Source organism: Scomber scombrus, chromosome 1 (assembly GCF_963691925.1).
Source record: "Scomber scombrus chromosome 1, fScoSco1.1, whole genome shotgun sequence".
NCBI lineage: Eukaryota > Metazoa > Chordata > Actinopteri > Scombriformes > Scombridae > Scomber > Scomber scombrus.
In genome coordinates this window covers 21,370,161-21,394,466 of record NC_084970.1, presented here as the reverse complement: position 1 = coordinate 21,394,466, position 24,306 = coordinate 21,370,161, and the positions used below count along the sequence as shown (strand labels likewise).

General features: G+C 37.3%; 1 protein-coding gene across 1 annotated transcript; it reads left to right on the top strand.

Moving 5' to 3' along the window:
• Nucleotides 1-1,291: 1,291 nt before the first annotated feature.
• tub (TUB bipartite transcription factor) lies at nucleotides 1,292-22,947 on the top strand. The gene is made up of 12 exons (XM_062416698.1): nucleotides 1,292-1,329; nucleotides 8,477-8,528; nucleotides 10,120-10,282; nucleotides 12,069-12,206; nucleotides 14,289-14,441; nucleotides 17,095-17,216; nucleotides 18,226-18,417; nucleotides 18,698-18,810; nucleotides 20,572-20,686; nucleotides 21,335-21,433; nucleotides 21,558-21,729; nucleotides 22,814-22,947. Exons 1-12 carry the CDS (start codon nucleotides 1,292-1,294, stop codon nucleotides 22,945-22,947), a joined length of 1,491 nt encoding a protein of 496 aa, XP_062272682.1.
• The last annotated feature ends 1,359 nt before the right edge of the window (nucleotides 22,948-24,306 follow it).

Sequence of the window (24,306 nt, the reverse complement as noted above, 5' to 3'; positions counted from 1 at the left end):
AACTCAGGAATTGATGCAACACACAGATGATGAAATGTAGAAAATGAAAGATTTTGACTGAGGCTGTTTTGCAGGGTGTCAGTAGACACAAGATGCTGTCATCTTCACCCACTAGCGATTGATTTTCACCCCCAATTCATTTTTAAATTGTTGCAGATGATTTCACACTCTCAAAATCAGCACACATGGATCACACACTTAATACTGAGATATTGAATCTCGTTGATGAAGCTGACTTGAATCGATTCCTTGTAAAGCAGTTTCGTTACAAAGAAGCTGCTTGGTTTAACTGTGTATAGATGGACTCTTACCCTGGGAACACAGTGAGTGATGTGTGTTTGTGTGGTGACAGTGAGAAGCGGCAGACGGAGGGCGGAAGCAGATGTGTGTGAGAGAGGTTCAGAGCTGTGGCACTATCACAGGGTGCCTTTGTCTGGCTGTAGAGAGTGTTGAATTAAAGGCTGTTAACACTAGTCTGCGCAGTCATATGCTAATGCCTCTTACTCCGAGAGAATAAATAAATTATGGTCCAGAAAACACATCTGAGTCCCTGCTTTGCATGCCTCATGCAACACAGACATTGCGCTAGAAAGATACACGGAGAGAGAGATAAAGAGAAAGAGAGAGAGAGAGAGTAGGCCTATGTGTAGGCTATTCTTGCATTGGAGAGAGGGGGGGTTGGCACTGTACAGAAATAGCGTAGAAGGAAGATGAAAGAGGCAAGACAAAGGGGATTCTCCATAACCTGTTTTTTTTTTCTTTTTTACTTTGCACTCGATGCTGCTTTAGGTGATGCTGCACGGGAGATAACGAGAGATAGATTGGGCAAAGAGGCAGAGAGCGAGATTTGGACTGAGGAGGAAGGGAGGGGGGATTTAAAGGGCAAGAAACGGAGGGAGATTTAGATACAGCCTAAAGAGTGAGCGCAAGGGAAGAGAGCCAGCGCAGAGCAGGAACAGAGGCGGTGGATGGGAGCAGAGAAGAGGAGAGGCATTGACTGGAAGCGTACACATGGGATAGAAGAAAACGGCTATTTCATGTGCTCAGTGTACATGACTGAGGAGTGCGGCTGTCGGTCTGGATTGTTAGTCATCTGCTGCCCTACAGCTAGAGGACATACGAAGAAACACAGGCAGGCTGGGGATATAGGGCTGTGTGCAGAGGATGAACAGGCTATGTGGGCTCTCTGGCTGTGATTGCTGTCCTCAGACCCCATAGCCACTTGCACTGGTGCTGTTGCAGGCCGTTAGCCTCACAGTTAGGCAGCAGCAGTCAGAGTGATTGATACAGAATGAGCTCCAAGCACTCCTCCGACTGGATCCCCTACAGGTAACGTACCACATTCCTGAGAATGCAGGAAAGGGCACAGTGTTCATCTTTGGAAGCAGTGTGTGTCGCTGTGCATATGTTCAATTGTGTGTGTGTTTGACAATGAGATGAGACTGATAATGAGAACACTGAATTAGCACAGTTAAAGCAAACATTGTCTAATGTATGATAAGAACTAGAATTTTATCTTGTGGCATAATACTGGGAACATATTTCATGGGAAAATGTTCATGTTTACAGTACTAGTCAAATGTTTGGACACACTTTCTTATTCAATTGAATGAGGAGGTGTGTCCAAACTTTTGAAAGTACTGTATAAAAACACCATAGAGAACAAAAACAAAAGTGAATGCTAGAATTTCAATTGAATGTACTACTGGAGTCTTAAACTAATTCATATGCAGAAAACATTTTCCTTCCTTGAACTATTAAATTGATCACCCCTTTAAATAATCTATTTCAAAACTAGTATTTTACTGTGATGCACTAGGTATGTATAATCACATTCATGTACATATTTTGTACGTGCTTGTCTCTTAAATCACTGAGGAACTTCCTGCCTTTGTGCATGCGTGTTTTATGTTCACGCCTGTATGCGTGTGAAAATATGGTCCTTACTGCATCGTACTGGGAATCTAATCCTGACCTTTGTGGAGACGAGGTCAGTATTTTTTGTAAATAATTTCAGCATTGATGAGCTTTCAGACTCTTGCTTTAAAACCTATATCTGCTCTCATCATTTCAATTGCAGCACCATGGCTTCTGGCTCTTTCCTCTGATTGAGCACCCATTGCCATGGTTTCCTTGCTTACTTTGATGCCATTGGCTCATGGTTGCTATAAGTTACAGTGGCTATCCACAAATTTCAGAATGAGATTGTATCAGGACGACAGCAGAAAGTGTATCAGTGTGGACTTTATTTTAAACTTTTGGACTATAGAGGAACTGATCCACTTCAGGTATTACATAAAATACGAACGTTAACACTGATGCCATTGGACTGACTTTCAAACAAAAATAAGTATTTCAATGACTGATGTAGTTGTGGGAAGATCAAATGGAATTTATTGGGTCATTACAGATTTTGGGTCATTACATTCACCCTATCACTTTTTATTCTCAAAAAGATGTGTAAAATGGAAGTAAATAATAGACAAAAAATGAATAATGATAAAAAGATGTCAGCCACTGTCAGTATCCAGAATTATTACTTGAAGTGTGCTTTATGAATGTCAGTGAAAAGGCAGAGAGATTGGTGGTCTCTCAATGAGCAGTTTTTCCTCATCCCATGAAGCTGCCATGAAAAATGCATGGCCCTCTGTGCAGAGTTGGGGGAGACAGCTGCACTGTGTAGCTCTCATCTCATTAGAGATATACAGTGAATGCATTCACAAAAATAAACACAATGAAGGAAGCATATCACCCAAATACACACATTCACACAAAAAAAATTCTAATGTGAGGTTTCCTGATAAGATAATTGCTACACAATCTGTATCATTAGTATAATACCAGTTTTAGTTCTTTTATTAACAATCCTGCTTATAAGGTCACTTTGGGTCTGTGCAGTGCTCATCAGATTAATTTTCTTACAACCAATTTTCATGAACTGCACCATGAAAATGAATTTTTTTGGGTGCATATTGAATTGTCCTCCAAAACATCCAGGGGCTGTTGCAGAATCATCATCAAGTCAGACAGTCATACATATAAAACTTGGTGATGCGTGGAAAGTAAAAAATTGTCAAGAGGAAAATCTCCCCAATGCTAAACTCACTTGGCAGGTTGACAAAAAAGGATAATCTAATGTTTTGCAAAAAATCTGAGTAAAATCAAAAACCTCACTTTTTAATCAGATGGGCAGAATTTATTTATAAAAAATAAAAAAAATCATTTTCTTTTTGCTTTTTTCATTTTGAACATTAATGTTATTTTCACTTTGAACATTAATAACAACAAGCAATAGAATGTTATTCTTATAAATAGTTCAAAATCTGTCCTGAATTTCACAGCGTCAGTGCTAAGGTAAATCAAATTGCATTATACTGTAAGTGTGTCTGTTCATTATGTTAAAAATGTAACTTTATAGTGGTAGCCTGGTTAAGATGTTGACATATGAGTGCAGCATCTGTTGTTTGACTCTGGCAATGGACCTTTGTTGCATGTCATACCCCGTCAATCTCTCTGAATTTCCTGTCATCTCTCTCTACTGTTATTAATTAAGATGCGCAAAATATATACGTACATACAAATGTTTTTCACCAGTATGTTGTAACATACAATCATTGCTGGCATACAGACAGTAAAAGAGTAGAATGAGTTTGAAAATGTACATTCAACCAAATACTCTAATGAATTCAAATTACAGTTGAACTTAACTAAAATGCATAATATTCAAGTCAAGTCTTTGGTAACTAAACACTCATTCCTAAACTAGAGTGTTGTGATCTTCTAAAAATATCCTTAGCTTATACAATTTTAGCAGGTTTACTCAGGTTCTCTTTAACATGTTTCATTTGGGGATTTTAATATTTTGTCACAGTTGGTGGATTTCAACTTGCAAGTGTTATCCTTTTCTACACAGACTATTTCCACCTTAAATTTTTCTATTGCAGTACAATTACAGTAAATTGTCAAGAGGATAAATATGTTCCTTTTAAGAGATTATAAATCCTTCTGTAAACCTCACCATCAGCGTGTTGCAAGACAAGAGTGACCAGAGACTCTCCACACTAATGAGCTGTTTGCCCTCCACTGGAACAGCTCTGTTTGTGTCATTATCTTCCTGTCTGATGCCTATTCACACACTTGATTACTCTGATTGCAGACATGGAGTGCTTTGTTTGTCTGTATGTTTGACAGAGAGTGGGAGGTAAATACATTTTTATTGTATCTGTGTGGGCCTTTGTCATCAAACTAGTCAGTAGTGCAGAGATGCAGGTAGACCGTATATTCAAGCTGCAGCACTGACTATCCTCCTTTCACTTTAAAGATGTTGACAAAGGTGTGAATACTATAAAAATGTTCATCAACCATGCTGACAGACCACCTTAATCAGCTTTATTTAGCATGCACCAGTATGGCATGATAGAAAAAAATAATGTCTTTGCCACAGTAGCCATCAAGCAAGTAGAGAGATAACACACTAAAAAAAAAAATAATAATATGAAATTTGGAATGAGTCTTAATTAGGCTAAATTGTAACTATCAGGCCCTGAATGATATTTCAGTAGAGTAATCAGCCAAACTAGTTATGTAAATATATACATAAACCAATGTGTGCATTTATCATTTGAATGTCATATTATTGATAATATGTCAGGCAGCATGCATGAAAGCTTTTATGTACCCATATTACTTAGTTAATGTAACAATATAAAATTAGAGACATACTGCATTCATTTTGAAAATGCAGGAAAATGATCAAGTGTTGTACATAGTAAAGCAATAGCCATCAAAAGGCAGACTGTATTACATAAAATCTACACATTGAGGGAAAATGTTGTGGCAATCTGAATCTTCATGTAAAAATTAATACTTATAAAGCAAATTTCAGTTGTAGTTATAAGGCTGGCAACAATATAATGTCCTCATTAATCACGCATTAACAGACAGACCTCTGTTCCTTCATCTTTCACCCTTTTCTCTTCTGCCTTGCCTCATTCTTTTCATCGCTTTTTGAGGAAACCTCTCATTGCCCTCTAATTAGGAAGAATTGAGGTTTCTCAGAGGTCTCTGAGAAGCCCAGCCACACAAGCTGAAGGAACAATCAGGGAGTCTGTCGCCAGTGATTAAAAGCTCTGGCGGTAAAAAGAGAGGACTGGATGCAAATTGGAAATAGAGAGCAACCATCCAATCACTGCAGCTAAATAAATATCCTGCTGTTTTGTTAATGAGAGTGATTAGTCTATTCACCTTTAGTAAATGCAGTTTATTCAGACTATTGGAAAGCAGAGCAAAAGGCAGCACGGCCGGAGGACATTGGTCACCTTCTGGTAGGGTTTGATCAGACAGGCCAGCAGGGGCTAATGATGTCCCTCAATGATTTTCTTCAATCTTTCACCATCACACATGTCAATGATCCCTGTGATGCACAATTTGTGAAATTTGATAATGTTGAGAACAATCCAATTCTGGTTCCTAATTGAAAACTATGGCTTTGATCTGTCACAGAGAAAAAAGACTGAAAGGCAGATCAATAACACAAATATCATAAATGAACCAATGTGGAAATGAAGTGCTGTTGCTGGCATGGAGATGAGAGAGACTAACATCTATCAAATTACAGCTTTGTTTCTGGTAGACAAATTTATAATTATATTTATGTTTTGTCATTTTATTGTGCCTGATCTGTAGTTATGAAATAAACACACACACACACACACACACACACACACACACACACACACACACACACACACACACACACACACACACACACACACACACACACACACACACACACACACACACACACACACACACACACTCTTTGTTGTGTAGAAAGAGAGAATGAACAAACACACACACACCAATACATTACAGATATATCAAAACATACTGCACAGTAGGTTTTATAAAGCAAGGGGCAGGTCATTTTATATTAAAAGCCATTCAAACACAGAAGAAAGGGAAGAGGAAAGCAGTGGTTAAAAGCTATGTGCACATTTTTAATGAATAAAATTTTATATAGAAATGTAATTTCTTGTTTTTTAAATTAACAGTTGCTCCCATGAGGTCACATCTCGTTTCAATTTCAAGTGCTTTCATCTGTCTTTGGATGCAATGATTGATTCTACTCCCTAATGTCATGTGATCTTATAATGCTAATTAGCGAGATGGCAGACATTACAAATACAGTCAATCAATCATTTAGTCCACTGAAATATTATGAAGTAGTGAAGCCACTTTAAAGTGCCAAACATTTGCTGGTTACAGCTTCTAAAATGTGAAGAATTGTGAATAAAACATTTGTAAATGAAAAATGAACATTTTGCTTAGTTGGTTGGACAAAGCATTATTTTGGGCTTTAGAGTAAAAATATAATTGGTTAACAAGTAAAACAAAATCATTAGGTTAAACAAAAAGGAAAAATAGTTGCCACCCTATGCTCATATGGTGTACCATGTGGCTCATTTTCTTTGCATTGTATACAGTGTACTGTAATTACATGTCAGTGGTTATTATGCTGTTGCTCTGGTTTTGATTGTACTTGTGTAAAATAAGTTTCTATAATGTGTCCCCCTTTATATTCATTATTTTTTAATGGATTATAAAGAGGGCAGCGCTGCAAAAACTAAATATGTTAAGTTATATATGTATGTGATTTCTTTCAACAGGTACTTATGTTTGGTGACAATGAGAAAAACAGAAAGCAGCTTGAAATCATTCAGACACTCATTTTTCCAACATTGCTTGTGCTGCACTGACCATGACTTACAGGCAGAGATCAGATACATGCTTGATGTTGTGCAGGCAATTGTGTATTGTGCTGCTTGGACAATAAGTTATTCTTGCAACAAATCCTCCATGAATTTCTCTGTCCTTGCATATTCTTTGTGTTGCATCAGGTATTATGTGAACTTTTCCACAAGAAAAAGAAATAAGAATTTTCAGTGCACACACTGATTGCAGCAGAAACATGATTCTGCCCCACTGACAAAATAATATAGTAAGAGGCATACTCCAGCTTGAATGACAGCATAAATGCTGTAATCAACAATGAAACCCTTTTATTTAGCTTGTAGTGATACTCTACCTAAAATATTTCAAATACTCCCTCCCAAAGGCTTGAAATATGGTGTGTATAGTTTTTTCCTCCATTAAGTACATTAAGAACAGCAGCTGTAGTCAGCTTGAACTGTGATAGTTACACTACAATGGATTACAATTGTTTCATCAATAGTTCTAGTGAAGCTTCAGGGAGGGCAACTGTGTACCACAGAGTGTATTGGAACATACAAAGCAAACAAGTGGACAGTAGAAAAGTGGATCATGCTACGGAGGGGTCTGGGAAGTTTCTGTACTTCCCAGTACAGAAACTGAGCTAAGCCAAAGATTGATACAGGCTTTACTGTTGTCCAGTGCGTTTTGTCCATAATGTTTAATATATTTAGTCTATTATGATTATTAATTATTAATTTAGATTTAGAGCATGTTGTTTTGTGATGTCATCTTCTTATGAATTCATATATTGGTTATTAAATTAGATTAGATATTACTTTTAATAATGACCCCATCTATTTGAATGCCCAGTAGTAAAACAGACTGTATTGCAATAATAGAGTAGTTTATGTGTAAATGTGAAAATAAAATGTTGCATCACGAATACACTTTTTATTGCCCACAATAAGCTTCATTACCATGTACATTAATGGTACTATCACTCCTTCCAGGAAATACACGGGACCATGGTTCTTCAAATACAGATGATCTTTTCTTCCTTCCTCATAAACCATGATAAGCCACCGTCGAACTGTTTAAATACACAGTGTGCAAAATTAAGACATATTTGTACATACAGAATGTAAACACATGAGCACAATACAACAGAACAGAAATAACGTTTGGCTGCACACAACCGAGAGGGAATGAGTCCACTTGACAAATCTTCGAAAACCAAAAATATAATGTCCACAAAAATATGATCCTTAAAACCGAAAATAAATCTTCAAAATGAGCAGTAAAATGTCTCTTTGCACAAACTTAAAGGTTTCAACTTCTTAGTGGAGGTTTTGCACATTGCACCTGCTTCACTCCACTCACTTATGCTCTTTTTCACCCAAGTGGCTTGTTACAATTAAATTTGTCCCACTTGCAACACGGTTATAAAATAAATTCCTACTCAGTGTTACACAAAGAAAATAAATATTCATGAAAATAAATAGTATAAAAATAAAATATGTAACAAAACATTAAATAATGACAAATTATATTTGTGGCAGTTAAAGGTACTATTAATACCATTAATGTACATGGTAATGAAGGTGAAGATACTGTATGTGTTTAATAGCATAAGTAGCAAATAAATGAACTACAGCAGTATACAAAATGTCACTGTATCTGAAGTATTAATGTAATAAACAGCTCAGCAGCACTTTAGTATTTCAACATCCCTCTCCTCCCTTCCCTGCTCTTTTCTTTGCAGCACTTTAGATGATGAGGGCACCAACCTCAGACAGCAGAAACTGGACAGACAGGTAAGTCTCTTCAGTTCTTCCTGCATTTTCTGATAACAGAGTAACACACAGACCAAATCAATTATAAGAGGGCAGTTTAACATGACACAAACTTCTGCTGCTCTATAGTGGGGTGACAAACAGCCACTCAGGACTTTTCTCTCTCTGCAATGTTCCAATGATAAGGTATATAAAGCACTACAAGACTGATGTCCTGTAAATTACATGTACAAAACCCGAAACTGAACAATATTAACAACAGTATCTTTTGTATGTTTCATGCTGACTGTATATGTAAGAGACTAAACATAAGACTTAAGTCACGGATCTTTGTATAGTGAGATTGTAGTTGTTTTTTATGTACCGAAAAAATGCAAAAGGAACAAAGTAATTGATTAGCCCCTAAAACACAGGAACATAACAGAACTGAAGTCACACTACAGTAAAGTGAACTGCATAGCTGAACTAACCCAAAAGAGACAAAACTAGCCTCATTAATGACACATGAAGGGAACATATATACTGGTTTACCAATCCATTTTACAAACACGAGGGGTGGTCACTAATTCAACACTTTGCTCTTAATATAGAGCATATAATATTCAATATTAAATAAGCCCCAGTTACACATAGTTACTCTGAATTAGAGTCACAAAATTAAGCCAAACTTTTACATGATGGAGGCCAGATGTCTCCTTGACCTGTGATGGCAACTAAAAAAAAAACAAAATAGTACACATTTACAGACATCTCATGACTTGTATTTTGGTCATATGAATAGTGTGTAAAGTGCTGTTTCTCATGTCTTGTTATTTTTCCTGAATTGTGAGTGGTGTAACGTACAGTAGTCAGAACCACCATAGCCTCACTGATTACAAGAAAGCCAGTTAATGTCTGGATTAATGGTTAATTGAAGCATGGATTTCTCTCAATTTACTTCTCTCTCAATAGTTATTTTGGTCCTTTTGGAAAAAATACGTGTTTAACGTAGAATATGCTGTAAAAACAACATAATCTATTTGTTATCTTTTTCAAATAACTTGGCTTGCTTGTGGTTGTAAGTCCACCATACTAACGTTTATGTTTAACAGCCTTAACCAAAGGTCAAGGATTTAAAAATGAAATCTGTGTACTACATGTAAATGTAGCCACTGTTATCGCTGTCCTGGCAAAGATGTGAGCTGAGCAAGAGATACAAGCACTAATGCTCTACCCTGAATTCCCTTTAATAGAAACCCTCAATATTTGATGAGCTCTGGTATGAAGAATTGCATATAGGTGACAGTTAGTTCAGATGAATGGCTATATCCGGCCTGATGTCAAAGTAGTCTGGGCAGTATATCTTCAGATTGTTCTCTTGCGGTTTAATAGATTTATTTGATAATGTGTTATTGTCAGTTGCTTTTAAACCCGACCATCTATTTACAGTATGAATATAGCTTAAAAGAAAATGGGGTTCTTTAATGTGATTATCAATGTTTACTTCAGTGACATCTGTGCCTCTATGTTTTTGTTTTAATTGAATTTGTTCCCTATAATGACAAGAGGGTGTCATTATCTTTCTGTCTGTCTTGGAACATTTATGTGCATGTACATTAAACTTACACAACAGCGAGCGCTCCTTGAACAGAAACAGAAGAAGAAGAGGCAGGAGCCTCTAATGGTCCAGTCTAACGTGGATGGGAGATCTCGCACTCGCCGGACCAAACAGAGCGAGGAACAGGCTCCGCTGGTGGAATCCTACCTCAGCAGCAACAGCAGCACCATCTACCATGGTAAGCAGGACTGACGCTCTGTTGATTCAGAGAGCTCAAACTGTGAAACATTATGGACTGAACAAATAAAACTTTTAGACTGTGTATTTGATCATTATGTCTTATTTACAGGAATTTGTGATTATGCCAAAATAGATTTTTTTCTTGCTATTGTATAAGTGCAACACTAAAAACAACTATAAAAACAGTTAAAGATCCCCTTCAGATAGGTATTAAGACACAAAAATACTCTGCTCTGAACAATAATGTGTGTCTGATATGGCATGATACAGGGCATTACAAACAACAATAGCCTCACCCACCCAAAAAAGGACCCAGTCACCCCCCACAACCTGTAACAACAGAAGAGAATATAGTAAAAGAAGTTACATCAGGGCTCCTTTTACATCGAGCAGGTCTACACCATACTCTTTAATTTACAGGGACCCAGCATTCCCCCATGAGCAAGCACTTGGTGATAGCGACAAGGAAAAACTCCCCTTTAATGGGAAAAAATCTCGGGCAGAATCGGGCTGCAAATGGGTGACCATCTGCCATTAAAATAAAATGTGTAAATTGCTTGGACCGTGTGGCAATAATGTGACTCAGTGCCTGGGAACACAGGAACACATACAAGCCCCTTATATGAAGGAAGCCCCTGCAGGACATTGAAAAATAATATAAACAGTGCCACATTCTAAGAAATTCATCATTCACTTTATCAAACTTAAGACATAACATCTTATGTCTTAAGTTTGAGAAAGTGAAAGTAGAAATAGAGGGAGGCTGCTTACATAGCTTTTCTACAAAAAAGAGAATTACCACAATAACATCCTTAAAGCGACATCCGTTCCTTTTCCAACATTAAAAATACCAGAGTCTATGTTCATTGTTCATATGTCCATTCTCAGTGTATGTATGTGCGCTGGAAGCTTCTACTTTTCATATTCAACACTTGTAAGTTGAATATTGGACCGGCAATGACTTCAAAACTAGCTGTAGTGTCACAAATCATACTCATAGGCCTGCCTCTTAAATTGGGATTTTAATGAGCACAGAGACATTTTTGGTCTACAGCAGACAAATGTGAAAACAGCTCTGCACATGCATCATTCAGCACAGTGAAGCTCAAACATCCAACTGAAAGAAAAACACATTCATGGGTCAAGGAGGACTAATCCCCAGCACTCCATCATATAATCCCCAGCACTGAGGGCCGTTTGGACTATTATACTTCCTGCACAGAGAAAAGGAAATATATTTACAAAATGTTAAACTGCACAAAGTTAATATTCTGATAGTAAAAAGGGGATATATAACCTTATTAGAACTTTTCCATCTGCTGTCAATGAGTAAAATACATCCCCTGACTTTCAATCACTCTTTAGCACTACATTGTAGGAAGTGGATGCTATTTACTTTGAGTGAACTGTTCACCTGCATGGATATTAGTATGTCATTGTACAGTAGCCCTACATTATTCTCCTGTATAACACTGCATCTATAATGTAATATCTATAATGTATATCTATTATAAATATCATACAATTAGGCTAGTTTTTTCAAGAGAAAAAGTGATTGCACATTTTCCATTTCAGATGTCTAGCAGTTCACATTTGTAAACATTTTTAGTTATTATTTAATGGCAGAGATTAAAATGTAATAATTTGTCTTATTCAGAAGAACTGAAATCTTGATTTTTTTTCCCACTGCAACTCAACAACTTGCATAATCTTCTCTTCCATCTCTCTCATCTTCGTCCGACCTCCCTGATAAATCCTGTTTGTGTCTCCATCCATGTGTTTAGTGCAAGAAGCTGAACAGGAGGAGGTGAAGGTGATGGCGGACCCACAGCCGCCTCGCTCAGGCAAAAAGGGCAAAGCATCGGCCAGTTCCACTCCACAGACAGGCAGTGACAAGAAAGAGAGGAAAGGGAAGCACAAAGGTCAGCCTGCCAGCATTAAGACAAACAGAGAGAGAAACAGACAGAAATGAAATGAATGGACAGGCGACCTGGAAGAAAGATTTGACTGACAGACTGACCTAATTAGAGAGCAGGCAGTCAGAAAAGGTAATTGACAACAGATAACAGTAGAGATGTTTGAGCAGTTATAAACACAACAGAAGAATTTTTTGTATGCATTGCTTGCAAAATTTGGATATCACTTTTTACCACCACCATTGATCTTTAGTATCCATACTTTAACGCAAAATAAGCAGATTCAAGTCATCAGAAGCAGTCCACTGTATAAAAGAATGAAGGCCCTAATCCTTATTACGTAGCAGTTACAACTATCCATTTGAGCCCCCTTTGCAATGCTCAGATAATGGCTTGCCTGTTGATTTTTCAAGCCAAATCCTTTAACAAACACAGCAAATGAACCTGCCCTCTTAGTCGCCACTGTGGTGCCATGCTTGTCAGAACACAACCCATCTGAAATAATATATGATGGTCTAAGTGCTGTCAGCCTGCTGCCTAGAGACACTAGAGACATAAATTAGTCTTTAGATGGAAGAGGAAAAACTGACTGTTACCCTCAATACTCTGCTTTTCAACATTAACAGTACACTGTTTAAACACTACAAAGCAGAATTAAGAAAATGCATCATAACATTTTAACTTAAAATTATTACAGATTGTTTTCCTAAAGAAACAGGCACACATAAGCAGTCAGCCACAGACTATTTTTATCATACATATTTGGTATTATATTTCTTTTTTCAAAATTTGAAAATTAAAGATCATTAAAAGATCTTTATAATTTGATCTAGAGTGTTTAATGCTCATCTCTGGAATGACTTTGTCCCAGAAAAATGATCAAAAAAAGCTAATGGGATTCCACTGGGGTAAAATATTAATCAGGCCAGTAGCAACAAACTCACCACTGATGAACCTGTTTCACTCCATCTCTGTCTAACTCTTTATAAGCACACAGATTCTGTACATTGAGGCTACTTCGGCCAGATAGTTACTAGTTACTGCGCACACTAAAAATGGAGGAAGAATAGAGGAAGATATGGTGACTAGATTTATTTAGAAAGAGTAATTATGCTGCTGCTTAATAAGTAAAATAACTATCTGTAGTATCAATAGTTGTTAATCATGTTATACTCAACAAACTTTTCAGCATAACACTGCAACACTGGACCAAATCAGGTATTCCTACAAGAAGGGATTTGCAGTACTGTTAACTCTTCTTACATGTTTTAGCACTCTTTTTAAATGGCTTTAATTAAAAGGGCACATTTATCTCACCCTTGCCATCCTGTTTTGTCTATTATTTCCTACTTCTATAAGGAGAAAAAGAGGACATTTAAAAAAATAGCTTATCAGCTGCTTTAAAACTGTCACAATCTGTGCTTGTCACGGTTGTTTAGCGGGTGGACCCAAAAGCAGACAGTCTTGGAAAACGGGCACTTTATTGGCCAACTCAGGAGAAAACAACTAAATAACTCAGGCCACATGGGCAGCAAAGAACACACAGTAGGAACTAACTCACAGGGAAAACAAGAACTAACTCACAGGGAAAACAGAGTTTAAGGACAACAGACAACTAGACACAGTGCAAAACAACACAGACTCGGACCAAGACTGAACTGAAAACCAAAACCTATATAGACATGGGGTAATAACTAAACAGGAAACAGGTGAGTGAAACAAGACAGGTGAAACACATGAGGCAATCAACCAAGGCAGGGGAAACACAGGAAGTAAAACTAACAAAATACACAAGGAGAGAATAACTTTTCAAAATAAAACACGACCTACACTAGAATGCGACAGTGCTTTAATGTCTATTGCAGTATATACACAATGCTCTTCCCTCTAATACAGCAGAAGCTAATTTAATAAAAAAGAAAGTTAGAAAAACAATTAAGAACAGAAGAACACAGCACAAAATGCCCACTCATTCATCATAACAGAAAAATGTGGAAATGTTATCACACTAAGTCAGGAAATGGTTATATTTTGATGGCCACAACTACCCCTGATTTACTTTGTTCTTGTGGGTTGGTGGCCCAGCAGGGATGGATGGCCGGGCTTCCCAGCAAGAGGATGGTCAGATCCAGATCTTGACAGTGGGTCACCCCACCACAGAGGAGGGCGAGGGAGAGCCTGTCATGAGCTGCACTCAGTCGCAGAGTAAACAGGACCTGCGGGTGACCATGCTCAAGAAAGGTAATGTCAGTGCATCTGCAACAGCACCACTGGGAGTCCATATTTACACCGACAGCATGCTGGTCCATAGCCATAGTGTATTGATAGAGGGGTGAGACACATGTCAGAACTATGACTGCAGAAAGAAATGCCATTTTAAGAACCACAACTATTAAAATAACACAGATTAGATTCAGTTCAGATCCTGTCAAATGTAAAAGAGAGGCAAGGCAAGGCAAGGCAGTTTTATTTATAGAGCGCATTTCATACACAATGGCAACTCAATGTGCTTTACATAAAACAAACATTAACAGTAAGAATTGGAAATTTAAAAAACATGCAAACAAAGTACAGAAAAATAGAAAGAGAGAGAAATAAAATACTAGATAAAATCATTAAAAGGACATACAGTGCAAATGAGAGATTACAATTTAAAGTGCTTTGAAAGAGCTCAATCATAAGCACGGGAGAAGAGAAGTGTTTTTAACCTGGATTTAAAAATGTTCACAGTTGGGGCTGATTTCAGTTCTGCTGGTAGTTTGTTCCACTTGTGTGCAGCATAACAGCTAAAAGCTGCTTCACCATGTTTAGTTTGAACTCTGGGCTCCACTATCTGACCTGAGTCAGTAGATCTCAGAGCCCTACTGGGTTTATATTCTACTAATATGTTATTCATGTATTCTGGACCTAAACCATTCAGTGATTTGTAGACCAGTAGTAGAACTTTAAAATCTATTCTATAGCTGACTGGGAGCCAGTGTAAAGATTTTAGAACTGGAGTAATGTGCTCTGATCTCTTTGTTCTGGTTAAAACTCGAGCTGCAGCGTTCTGAATGAGCTGCAGTTGTTTAATGCTTTTTTGTGGGAGTCCAGTCAGAAGACCGTTACAGTAGTCGAGTCTACTGGAGATGAAAGCATGAATCAACTTCTCCTGGTCTGTTTGAGACATAAAACCCTTCACTCTGGATATGTTCTTAAGCTGATAGAAGGCTGTTTTGGTGATTGATTTGATATGACTGCTGAAGGTCAAATCTGAGTCTATCAGCACGCCAAGGTTTTCGGACTTGGTCCCTAGTTTTTAGAGAGAGTGATGCAAGATGTTTACTGATGGCAATCCTCTTCTCTTTATTGCCAAAAACAATTACCTCAGTTTTGTCCTGATTCAATTAAAGGACATTTTGGTTCATCCGATTTGTTACTTGCTCTAAACAGTGACACAATGACTGTATTGGACTGTAGTCATCTGGGGACAGTGCTAGGTATATCTGCGTGTCATCTGCATAACTGTGATAGTCTACATTAGAGTTCTGCAGAATTTGACCCAAAGGCAGCATATATAGACTGAACAGAAGGGGTCCAAGAACTGACCCCTGAGGAACTCCACATGTCATAGCCACTCGATCGGATTCATAACTCCCAATGGTCACAAAATAACTCTGCTCTTCCAAGTAGGACTTGAACCATTCTAGGACTGTTCGCTGAGTCCTGCCCAAGTTTCCAACCTGTTCAACAGTATACTGTGATCCACAGTGTCAAACGCAGCACTGAGATCCAACAGGACCAGAACTGACAGCTTGCCTGAGTCAGTGTTTAACCTTATGTCATTTAACACTCTAATACGAGCTGTTTCTGTACTCTGGTGAGGTCGGAAGCCTGATTGAAATTAGTCAAAAAGGCCACTGGAGTTCAAGAAATTGCTGAGTTGATTAAAAACCACTTTCTCAACGATCTTGGCTATAAAAGGAAGATTTGAGATAGGTCTGTAGTTGGTTAACATGGAAGCATCCAGCGTTCTATTTTTAAAGAGTAGCTTAATGGCAGCTACTTTTAGGGGTTTAGGAATCGTGCCTGATTGAAGTGAGCTATTTATTATTTATTTAGAGAGATGGAAATAAAAAATTGCCAAACATGTTGGCAATGGCCAGGCATTACAATGTGGTCAATATTATAATGACCAACATTATAGTTAAATTGTTACCTGAAACTAAATTTGAACAATCATTTGAACATTTATTGAAATAAAACCATGTGAGAGGTTTAGAGGGGAAAATCACTATTTAGTGGAGCTGTTAACAACTCACAGACATGTGAAATGTGAAACGACTACACACTGCTTTTTGTAAAAAGCCAAAAAGGGGAAAAGCCACTGGTTTCATCTTTAACAATGGGTTGTATTTAAAAAGCTTGTTATATTATCCATTGTGTCAAATCTTCATCTCTAAAGTAAAGCAAAAAACATTGAGTAGAAAGCACAATATTTCTATCTGAAAGGTATGAGTGAGTGGAAGTATAAAGCGGCATTAAATAGAAATACTCGATTAAAGCACAAGTACCTCTTAAGTGCAGTACTTACTAATTTGCTTAGTACTGTACTTAAGGTCATAAAAACTATACTGAGTACTGACATCCCTAATCTCACATTTAAAGGCAACACGTGACTCACTTGTACAAACATGGGCCACAAGTTTTTCTATTTCAAAATCAAACTGTGAAAACATATTTTTTACAGAAGTAACAAGCAATCTGTAAGAGCAACGATATGTACTGTAAGTTTGAGAGTGTTCCTGTTGGAGTCTTCACCTTCTGCTGCATTTTATGGTACCAATTAACAGCAGCAGGGAGAAAAATCTTGTTGCAGCGACACTTCCTTATGTAGTTATTTCTGTTTGTGAAGGTATATCCAGCAGCATGAATTTCGATGAAGAAGAGGATGATGACGATGAATTTAGCTCTAGTTCCTCCCAGCTCAACAACAACACGAGACCAGGATCCGCAACTAGCAAAAAGTCGTGCAAGGTAACAGGAATTTCACAGCACACTCTGCATGATGTGTCTTTATTCTGCCCAGAACACAGCATCTTTTAAAAGTGGATAACCAGCAGCAACACATGTAGATTCAATTTAGCTGAACAGCTGGATTCAAAACTGTTTCATGCTGAATGTACAGTAATAGACCATAAAATTCTATTGGTCTTTGGCTTTTTCCTTTGCAAACAATACTTAGATTATTTTGGGCTTCTGCTATTTTTTCTCTGTTGTTTATTTGCCACCCAAATGTCATCTCAGTGTAATTTGGCTGACTGTGGTATTGTGTGGATGATACTGTAAGCAGGTGGTAGAACAATAATCTCAGATAGTGACTAAGAGACCTGTGCCTCTAGGACTTTGAGAGGAAATGTTTGTTATTTGCTTGGATATTTAACACCTGAGACAGAGAGCCTGGCATAAATGCCCAGGTGGGCCATTGTAGACATTAATATGCAATTCATATGTCCAAACATATTTGCAGTAAAAATTATGAAAGTACTAGTAATAGTTGCGTTTTAGCAGGAAGTATTATTGGCATTATTTTGCACACTTTTGATCACTATGTCTAATGTTTGAAGATAGAGAAAGGGAAATTTAGGTTTTGTTTTTCTCCATTTTCCATTATTCTTCCATTTTCAGGTGTGAGAATGGGTGACTTACAGTGTAGGTCAGATAAGCATGTAATTTTCTTCGAAAACACAGCCTCTTCACCTTGACACTCTGTTTAGGATGAAACACAGGCCAGAGTTATACTCATGATAACCATCATGTCTCTTTGCACCTCATTCCACTCTAATCTTTCCCTCCAGTCTACTCAGGCTTTCACTGTACACCAGGTCCTTATTTTAGACACAGTGTGCTCATTCTCAGTCCCAGTTGATGATCTAATCTTCAGACTCATTACTTTTTTCTAATGAAAGGCAACTCTAATGCATCACTTAACAGTCCACCATCTCCAGAGAGGTCTTGCCCCTGATGGGCTGTTTTTTTCCTACAGGAGGTTGCCTCAGCACCAACTCCACCAGTCAGTGAACCAGCCGTTGATGTTGATGACCTTGAAGAGTTTTCCCTGCGACCTGCACCCCAGGGGGTCAGAGTGAAGTGCAGAATCACCAGGGATAAGAAAGGCATGGACCGAGGCATGTATCCCACCTACTACCTTCATCTGGAGAGAGAGGATGGCAAGAAGGTGAGAAGGGTTGGGGAGCAGACATATTTTTTAGTGTAAACAGACGACAGAATTTACACCTGTACGGTATGGAGTTTTAATTGGCTATTGGCAATAATTGGTTACAGACCTCTCATATTGGATATCTGCCGATATATAAGTTAAAATATATATGAAGAAGGTCTCAATTATGCTCTGTGAGTAACATCTGTATTTCAAACACTTTGTAATAATGAATAATGATAAATAATGTGTGATGCTGATATTTTATTAATTTGGTTCCTGGCTTGATTTGCTGCAGGTGTTTCTGTTAGCAGGGAGGAAGAGGAAAAAGAGTAAAACATCCAATTATCTCATCTCCATTGATCCCACTGATCTGTCCCGAGGTGGAGAGAGCTTCATTGGTAAACTGAGGTAAGTCCTCAGTGTGTTTGCTACATGAAAAGGTCAGCTGTCACTGAGAATCATATACTATAAGGACTCAGGCTAAGTGTTGTACATGTTTTCAACTTTACTTTTTAAAAAACTATTTTACTATCTAAAATTTTGTTTTAGGCCGATTTAACAGAATTGAAGCTGTTCAACAAAATTACATTTCCATATGTAAATAATTATAATACATTTGAAGTGTAGTCCCAATCCTTCCTTAAGTTGGCGAAAAAAACTGCACAAATAATTCTCTCCAGTAAGTTTAACAACATTTGCAAAAGATTTGGTAATGACCAAATTAAGGACAAACTGCTAATGTATGAACTGTTAACAATTAGGGTGTAGTGTTAATAAAACAAATTAACAATAATATTTACAAATTTAATGCAGCAGCAGAAAAATGTACTGTCCTGCACTTTTTTAGCCTCACTAATTAAAATGTATAATTTATAAAAATGCATTTGTTTTTGTATGAACCTTCTGTAATTAATCACTCATTGTTAAAATGTCTTCCATATTTATACCTTCCTCATAACTGTACATTAGCTGTAGGTTTGTTTCATTTTTAAGGCCACATTACCACAGTAAGACAAGTAGGGACATAATCCTCAGAGACAGCTTCAAGGTTGCGATAGTGGCTCCATGGAAACTCCTGGGGAGTGTAATCAAATATGGCTCTGTGCAGCCTTTAATCTTCAGAGCTGGTCAGACCATTGGTCGATGCGCTGCTCAAACCTTTGCAATCACAATTCCACTTGAATGATGGAGATTTAAATTTAAATGAACAGTGACCTTTCATCTTGTGCTTGAGACCTTGAGGGGGTCTGGCCTGAAAGAGGTATAGTGTATAAGAGCTACACAGCCAGCTGTTTATAGCTGTGGGATTGAAAAACCATTGCAAAAGCTGGCTAATAAAATAACAGCTGTGACACATGGGCCATTAGAATATAAAGTACTATAGTCACAGCATATAGGCCAATCATGGCACTGTTGTGTGTATATCCAGATTCTTCTGATTCTTCCAGATCTTCTGTACAGCTGCTTCATCTGAGATGGGTTCATACAGTGATGGAGCTTACATAGTCATTGCCTCTCAAAACCAAACAATACAACCAAACACTGATAATAGTGTCTAGACATGAAGCCTCTGGATACTGCCATATAGTAAAGAATTGGAAGCATATTTTATAGTGATATCATAGTTATTAGTGCAGCTTTTGTACAGTAAAAAAAATAGCAGAGCTATATTGCATTTTCTCCTTTAGACACAGTATTAGAAGTCTGAATTTTAATGGTTAAAGGATCAGAAGAACATGTATTTTATTTGAATACACAAATGCCATTTCAAAACTGTTTACATAGTAAATTGGCCACTGGCCACTGACCATCATCCTGCTGGGAAGTCCAGTGATCCATCCCCACAGAGCCACAATCCTACAAGAACAAACTCCATCAGAGTTTTTCCATCAGAACAACATAACTATTCAACAATCAGTGGGGGATTTAAAACAGTGTTGTTCCTTTTTATACGTTATATATTAGCATTAAAAGGAAAAGTTGTATAAGCAGATGCAACATGTTGTACATGATTTCAGCAGTTAGAGAGGGAAAAAACTGGGAAACACACACACATGCCCCAACTATCAATCTATCTGTATGTATGTACAGTAGATACAGTAGACATGTATCATGTATCTATCAACTATCAATATGAGTTTTTCAGTTGATTGCTTACTTTCTTTACAGGTCTAATCTCATGGGGACCAAGTTCACTGTATACGACAATGGTCTGAACCCTATGAAGAGCACCACCAGTCTCGAAGCTAGCAACCTACGTCAAGAGCTAGCAGCCATTTGCTATGTGAGTTCGGCAAAACTCTCCTTAACCATGTTTTTTTTTTTTTAAAGGTATTTCTTGGGGTTGAATATAGACAGATATTGAAGTATAGGATCACAATAGGAGACAGAATAATTTAGTGTGATAACATACACTGAATTGCTCAAATTGCTGAGAATAATCCATTTACAACAATATGTTTGATTACACGGTTCAGAGTAATGTCATTTTTCTAATAATCCTCTAAACATTTTTAAAAACACAGCACCAAAAGAACGAATGTAAGAGCTATGTGTCATTGTATTTGCTTTGTAAATACATCTTTCAAGCTAATGTGTCTGGTGGCCTTTACAGTTTCATTTAGACCATTAAAGATAAAGACATTCAACATGCAACAAACGAGAGTCAGTGCATGAACTTAACTTCATATCAAGTTATCATATATGCTTGTATACATTCATTAGAATATTTATAAAGGAGAATGACACATTTTAAAATTACCTTAACTTTCATTGCAACCAGATATCATCAACATTATAAACATTTGATTAATTAGACTGTAGCTATTATTTCAATGATAAAACCACATTTTATTATATGCAGAGGAAATTTAAGACAATTTACATTTAATATAATGATAATAGATGAAAGTTTATCATCTTTTCTACCCAGGAAACCAATGTCTTAGGTTTCAAAGGACCTCGCAAAATGAGTGTCATCATTCCTGGAATGAACATGGACCACGAGAGAGTGTCAATTCGCCCACGAAATGTATGTGTTACCTAATCGCCCAATAGCCACGTCTGTGCTGACCAATTCACCCTCCTCTTATAGTTACATAATTGATCTGATCAAAATTGATGTTTGAAGCTACTCTACCTTTTTTTCTTTACAGGACCATGAGTCATTGTTGGCCAGGTGGCAGAACAAGAACACAGAGAGTGTGATTGAGCTTCACAACAAAACGCCTGTGTGGAATGACGATACACAATCATATGTGCTCAACTTCCATGGCAGAGTCACGCAGGCCTCTGTCAAGAATTTCCAAATCATTCATGACAATGACCGTGAGTCCTATACATCTAACCTATCATTTTAAATACAATGAATATCTTCATGTTAGATACAACTGGCATGGTATAATTATTATAACTGTACAAAAAACCCAGTCAGTGGTAGGTTTTAGTACAGACACCCCGTCTGTAAAATGTCCTTTTCTTATCAGAGGTTGAAATAGTAACTAAAAAGTGAGAAGGACATGGAGAAGTTATAATACACAGAGAGGAGTCCTAATACAAAAATAATGAACAAGGTGGATAAAAACACCATTGGTCAGTTTGATGAGTGAGATTTAAATGGAGCATGAGCAAGTTGCCATGGTTACATGCAGTGATACGATATAGTGTGGTTAAACTATTGACCAGAACTGTGTTTTCTCATCTGTCACTTAGTCCTAATGGACATCTGCCAGCCAATCAGAAAGCATTTTGTCTGGCTGCCATATTTGTGACAGCAGAGAAGCATGCATCTTTTGCTATAAAACAATTACATAAAGTACCTTCTATAAGACATACAGTATGTTTCTCATCAGAGTGGTATTTGCTGAAATGGGTGTTATAGTAATTACATTAAGTGGAAGCCCAAAGTGGTCAATATTAAATAGATACAAAAATACATTATGAAATGCGTAATCATATTAGCACTGACAAACAATGTAATATTTCCTAACAATAAAATTGTAAAATAGTCCAATATCCTTTTCATCGCAAAGTCTTTAACTGTCAGTCAAGACAAACAGGGCAAAGCCAATTATCTTATTGATTGTGGCATCAGCCAATCACATAATTTTTCATAAGACTGGGTTGACACTTAAAAATGATTGCTTTGTTTTGCAATTTCATGGTTATATTATATATTTTAGAAAGACTGGGAAAATCGCACACTCATAACTTTGATGATCTTGTTTCAAGTTTTAAACATCAACATTTCCTTGAGTTCTTCATATATATATATATATGCCTGTATTCATATCATGACATAATAAAATGTGTTTATTTAATATTGTAGACTTCCTAAATATGAATACAAAAGCAAGGGAACAGATTCATTTTGAAGCAGTTCATTCAAAATTCTGGTTCTTCTCTTCTGTAGCTGACTACATTGTGATGCAGTTTGGCCGTGTGGCAGAAGATGTCTTCACCATGGACTATAACTACCCAATGTGTGCCCTCCAAGCCTTTGCCATAGCCCTTTCCAGCTTTGACAGCAAGTTAGCCTGTGAATAGATCCCAGCCTGAGGTTCAGTGGAGAACTGGTCCATCTGTCCTCTCAACAAGGGCTGTTAATGTATCCCTGGGGCTGGTTTGAAATCTCCAAATCACCCAGTACCCTGGAATTCCTGCATATCCCAAAATGCTTTATGGGCCTCAAGTTTTGTGTGTATGTGTGTGTATGTGTGTGTGTGTGTGTGTGTGTGGGGGGGGGGGGGGGACACGGGACATCGGGATGGTTCTTGGTCAGTGGAAGTAAACAAGCACAAAGCGTGATCCACTTTCAGAATCTAATTCATTTGTTTTGATAACTATCGTCATTTTGTACTGTATTGGCATTATAAAAACAAACATTGTTCCTTTAAGTAGGGGTTACAGAAATTTAACATTTCTTTATCTGTAAATTATAACTAATGATTACACATCTGTAAGTTGACTGAATTTTATGTAGTCTGTCACACTAATAACACAATGTCACAAATTCCTCAAGCATGAATACTGCTTATAAAGTTACTGAATTTAAACAAAAAAAACATAACATGCATGTCACAATATATTTATTTTGTTATTTATGTATTTATTATATGTTGATTTTGTTTTCTGTTTTCATTTGTTTGAAGGACCCAACAATATTGGCTCCATGGAGCAGCAAGCACATAAAACAGCATCACAAGACTGAGTATCTCATGTATCCTCACAAAACAATTAGCTACATGGACATGAACAGGGCAAAGGCATGTTACACTGTACTTTGTACCATAGACAATATTGTGTCACAGTGTCATGTATGTGAATGTATAGGATGATGGTGCACTTTACTTTAAGTTAGCAGTGGATGAGGTATAGCTGTACATACTTGATTGTGCCTTTGAAGACTAATCCCAGTGTTATGCTTTGGATGTAGAATGAACTGAGCTTGAATTGGTCTTTTGCTGTCCTTATGCATTGGAGATATTTCTCTGTAGCTTCTTCTAATTTACTTAACTAACACAGAGTTCATTTGGAAGGATTAAACATCTACAGTTAAAAAAAACCTCCACAGAAGATAATAATCCAAAGTGCACATCACCGGACAGCATTTCAGTGATTGTCCAGACATATTTAAACTTCATTTATGGCCTACAAGATGTTACAGTGAGGAGCTGAATAATTATTTACAGTATTCTGTTTCAGGCGGCAGATATAATATCAAAAGGCACTCAGGCTTACGGTTGTGCTCATATCTTCTGATGTCTCCTAACTGGAAAAACAAACAAACACAGATTGACTTACTGCCAGCGCGCGCACGCACACACACACACACACACACACACACACACACACACACACACACACACACACACACACACACACACACACACACACACACACACA

What these genes read in the sequence shown, in the direction of transcription:
- tub (XM_062416698.1), top strand. Translation starts at nt 1,292, where the DNA reads ATGAGCTCCAAGCACTCCTCCGACTGGATCCCCTACAG. An exon ending in TCCGACTGGATCCCCTACAG is followed by an intron (nt 1,330 to 8,476) that starts GTAACGTACCAC and finishes TTTTCTTTGCAG; the next exon opens with CACTTTAGATGATGAGGGCA. An exon ending in GAGGAAAGGGAAGCACAAAG is followed by an intron (nt 12,207 to 14,288) that starts GTCAGCCTGCCA and finishes GTGGCCCAGCAG; the next exon opens with GGATGGATGGCCGGGCTTCC.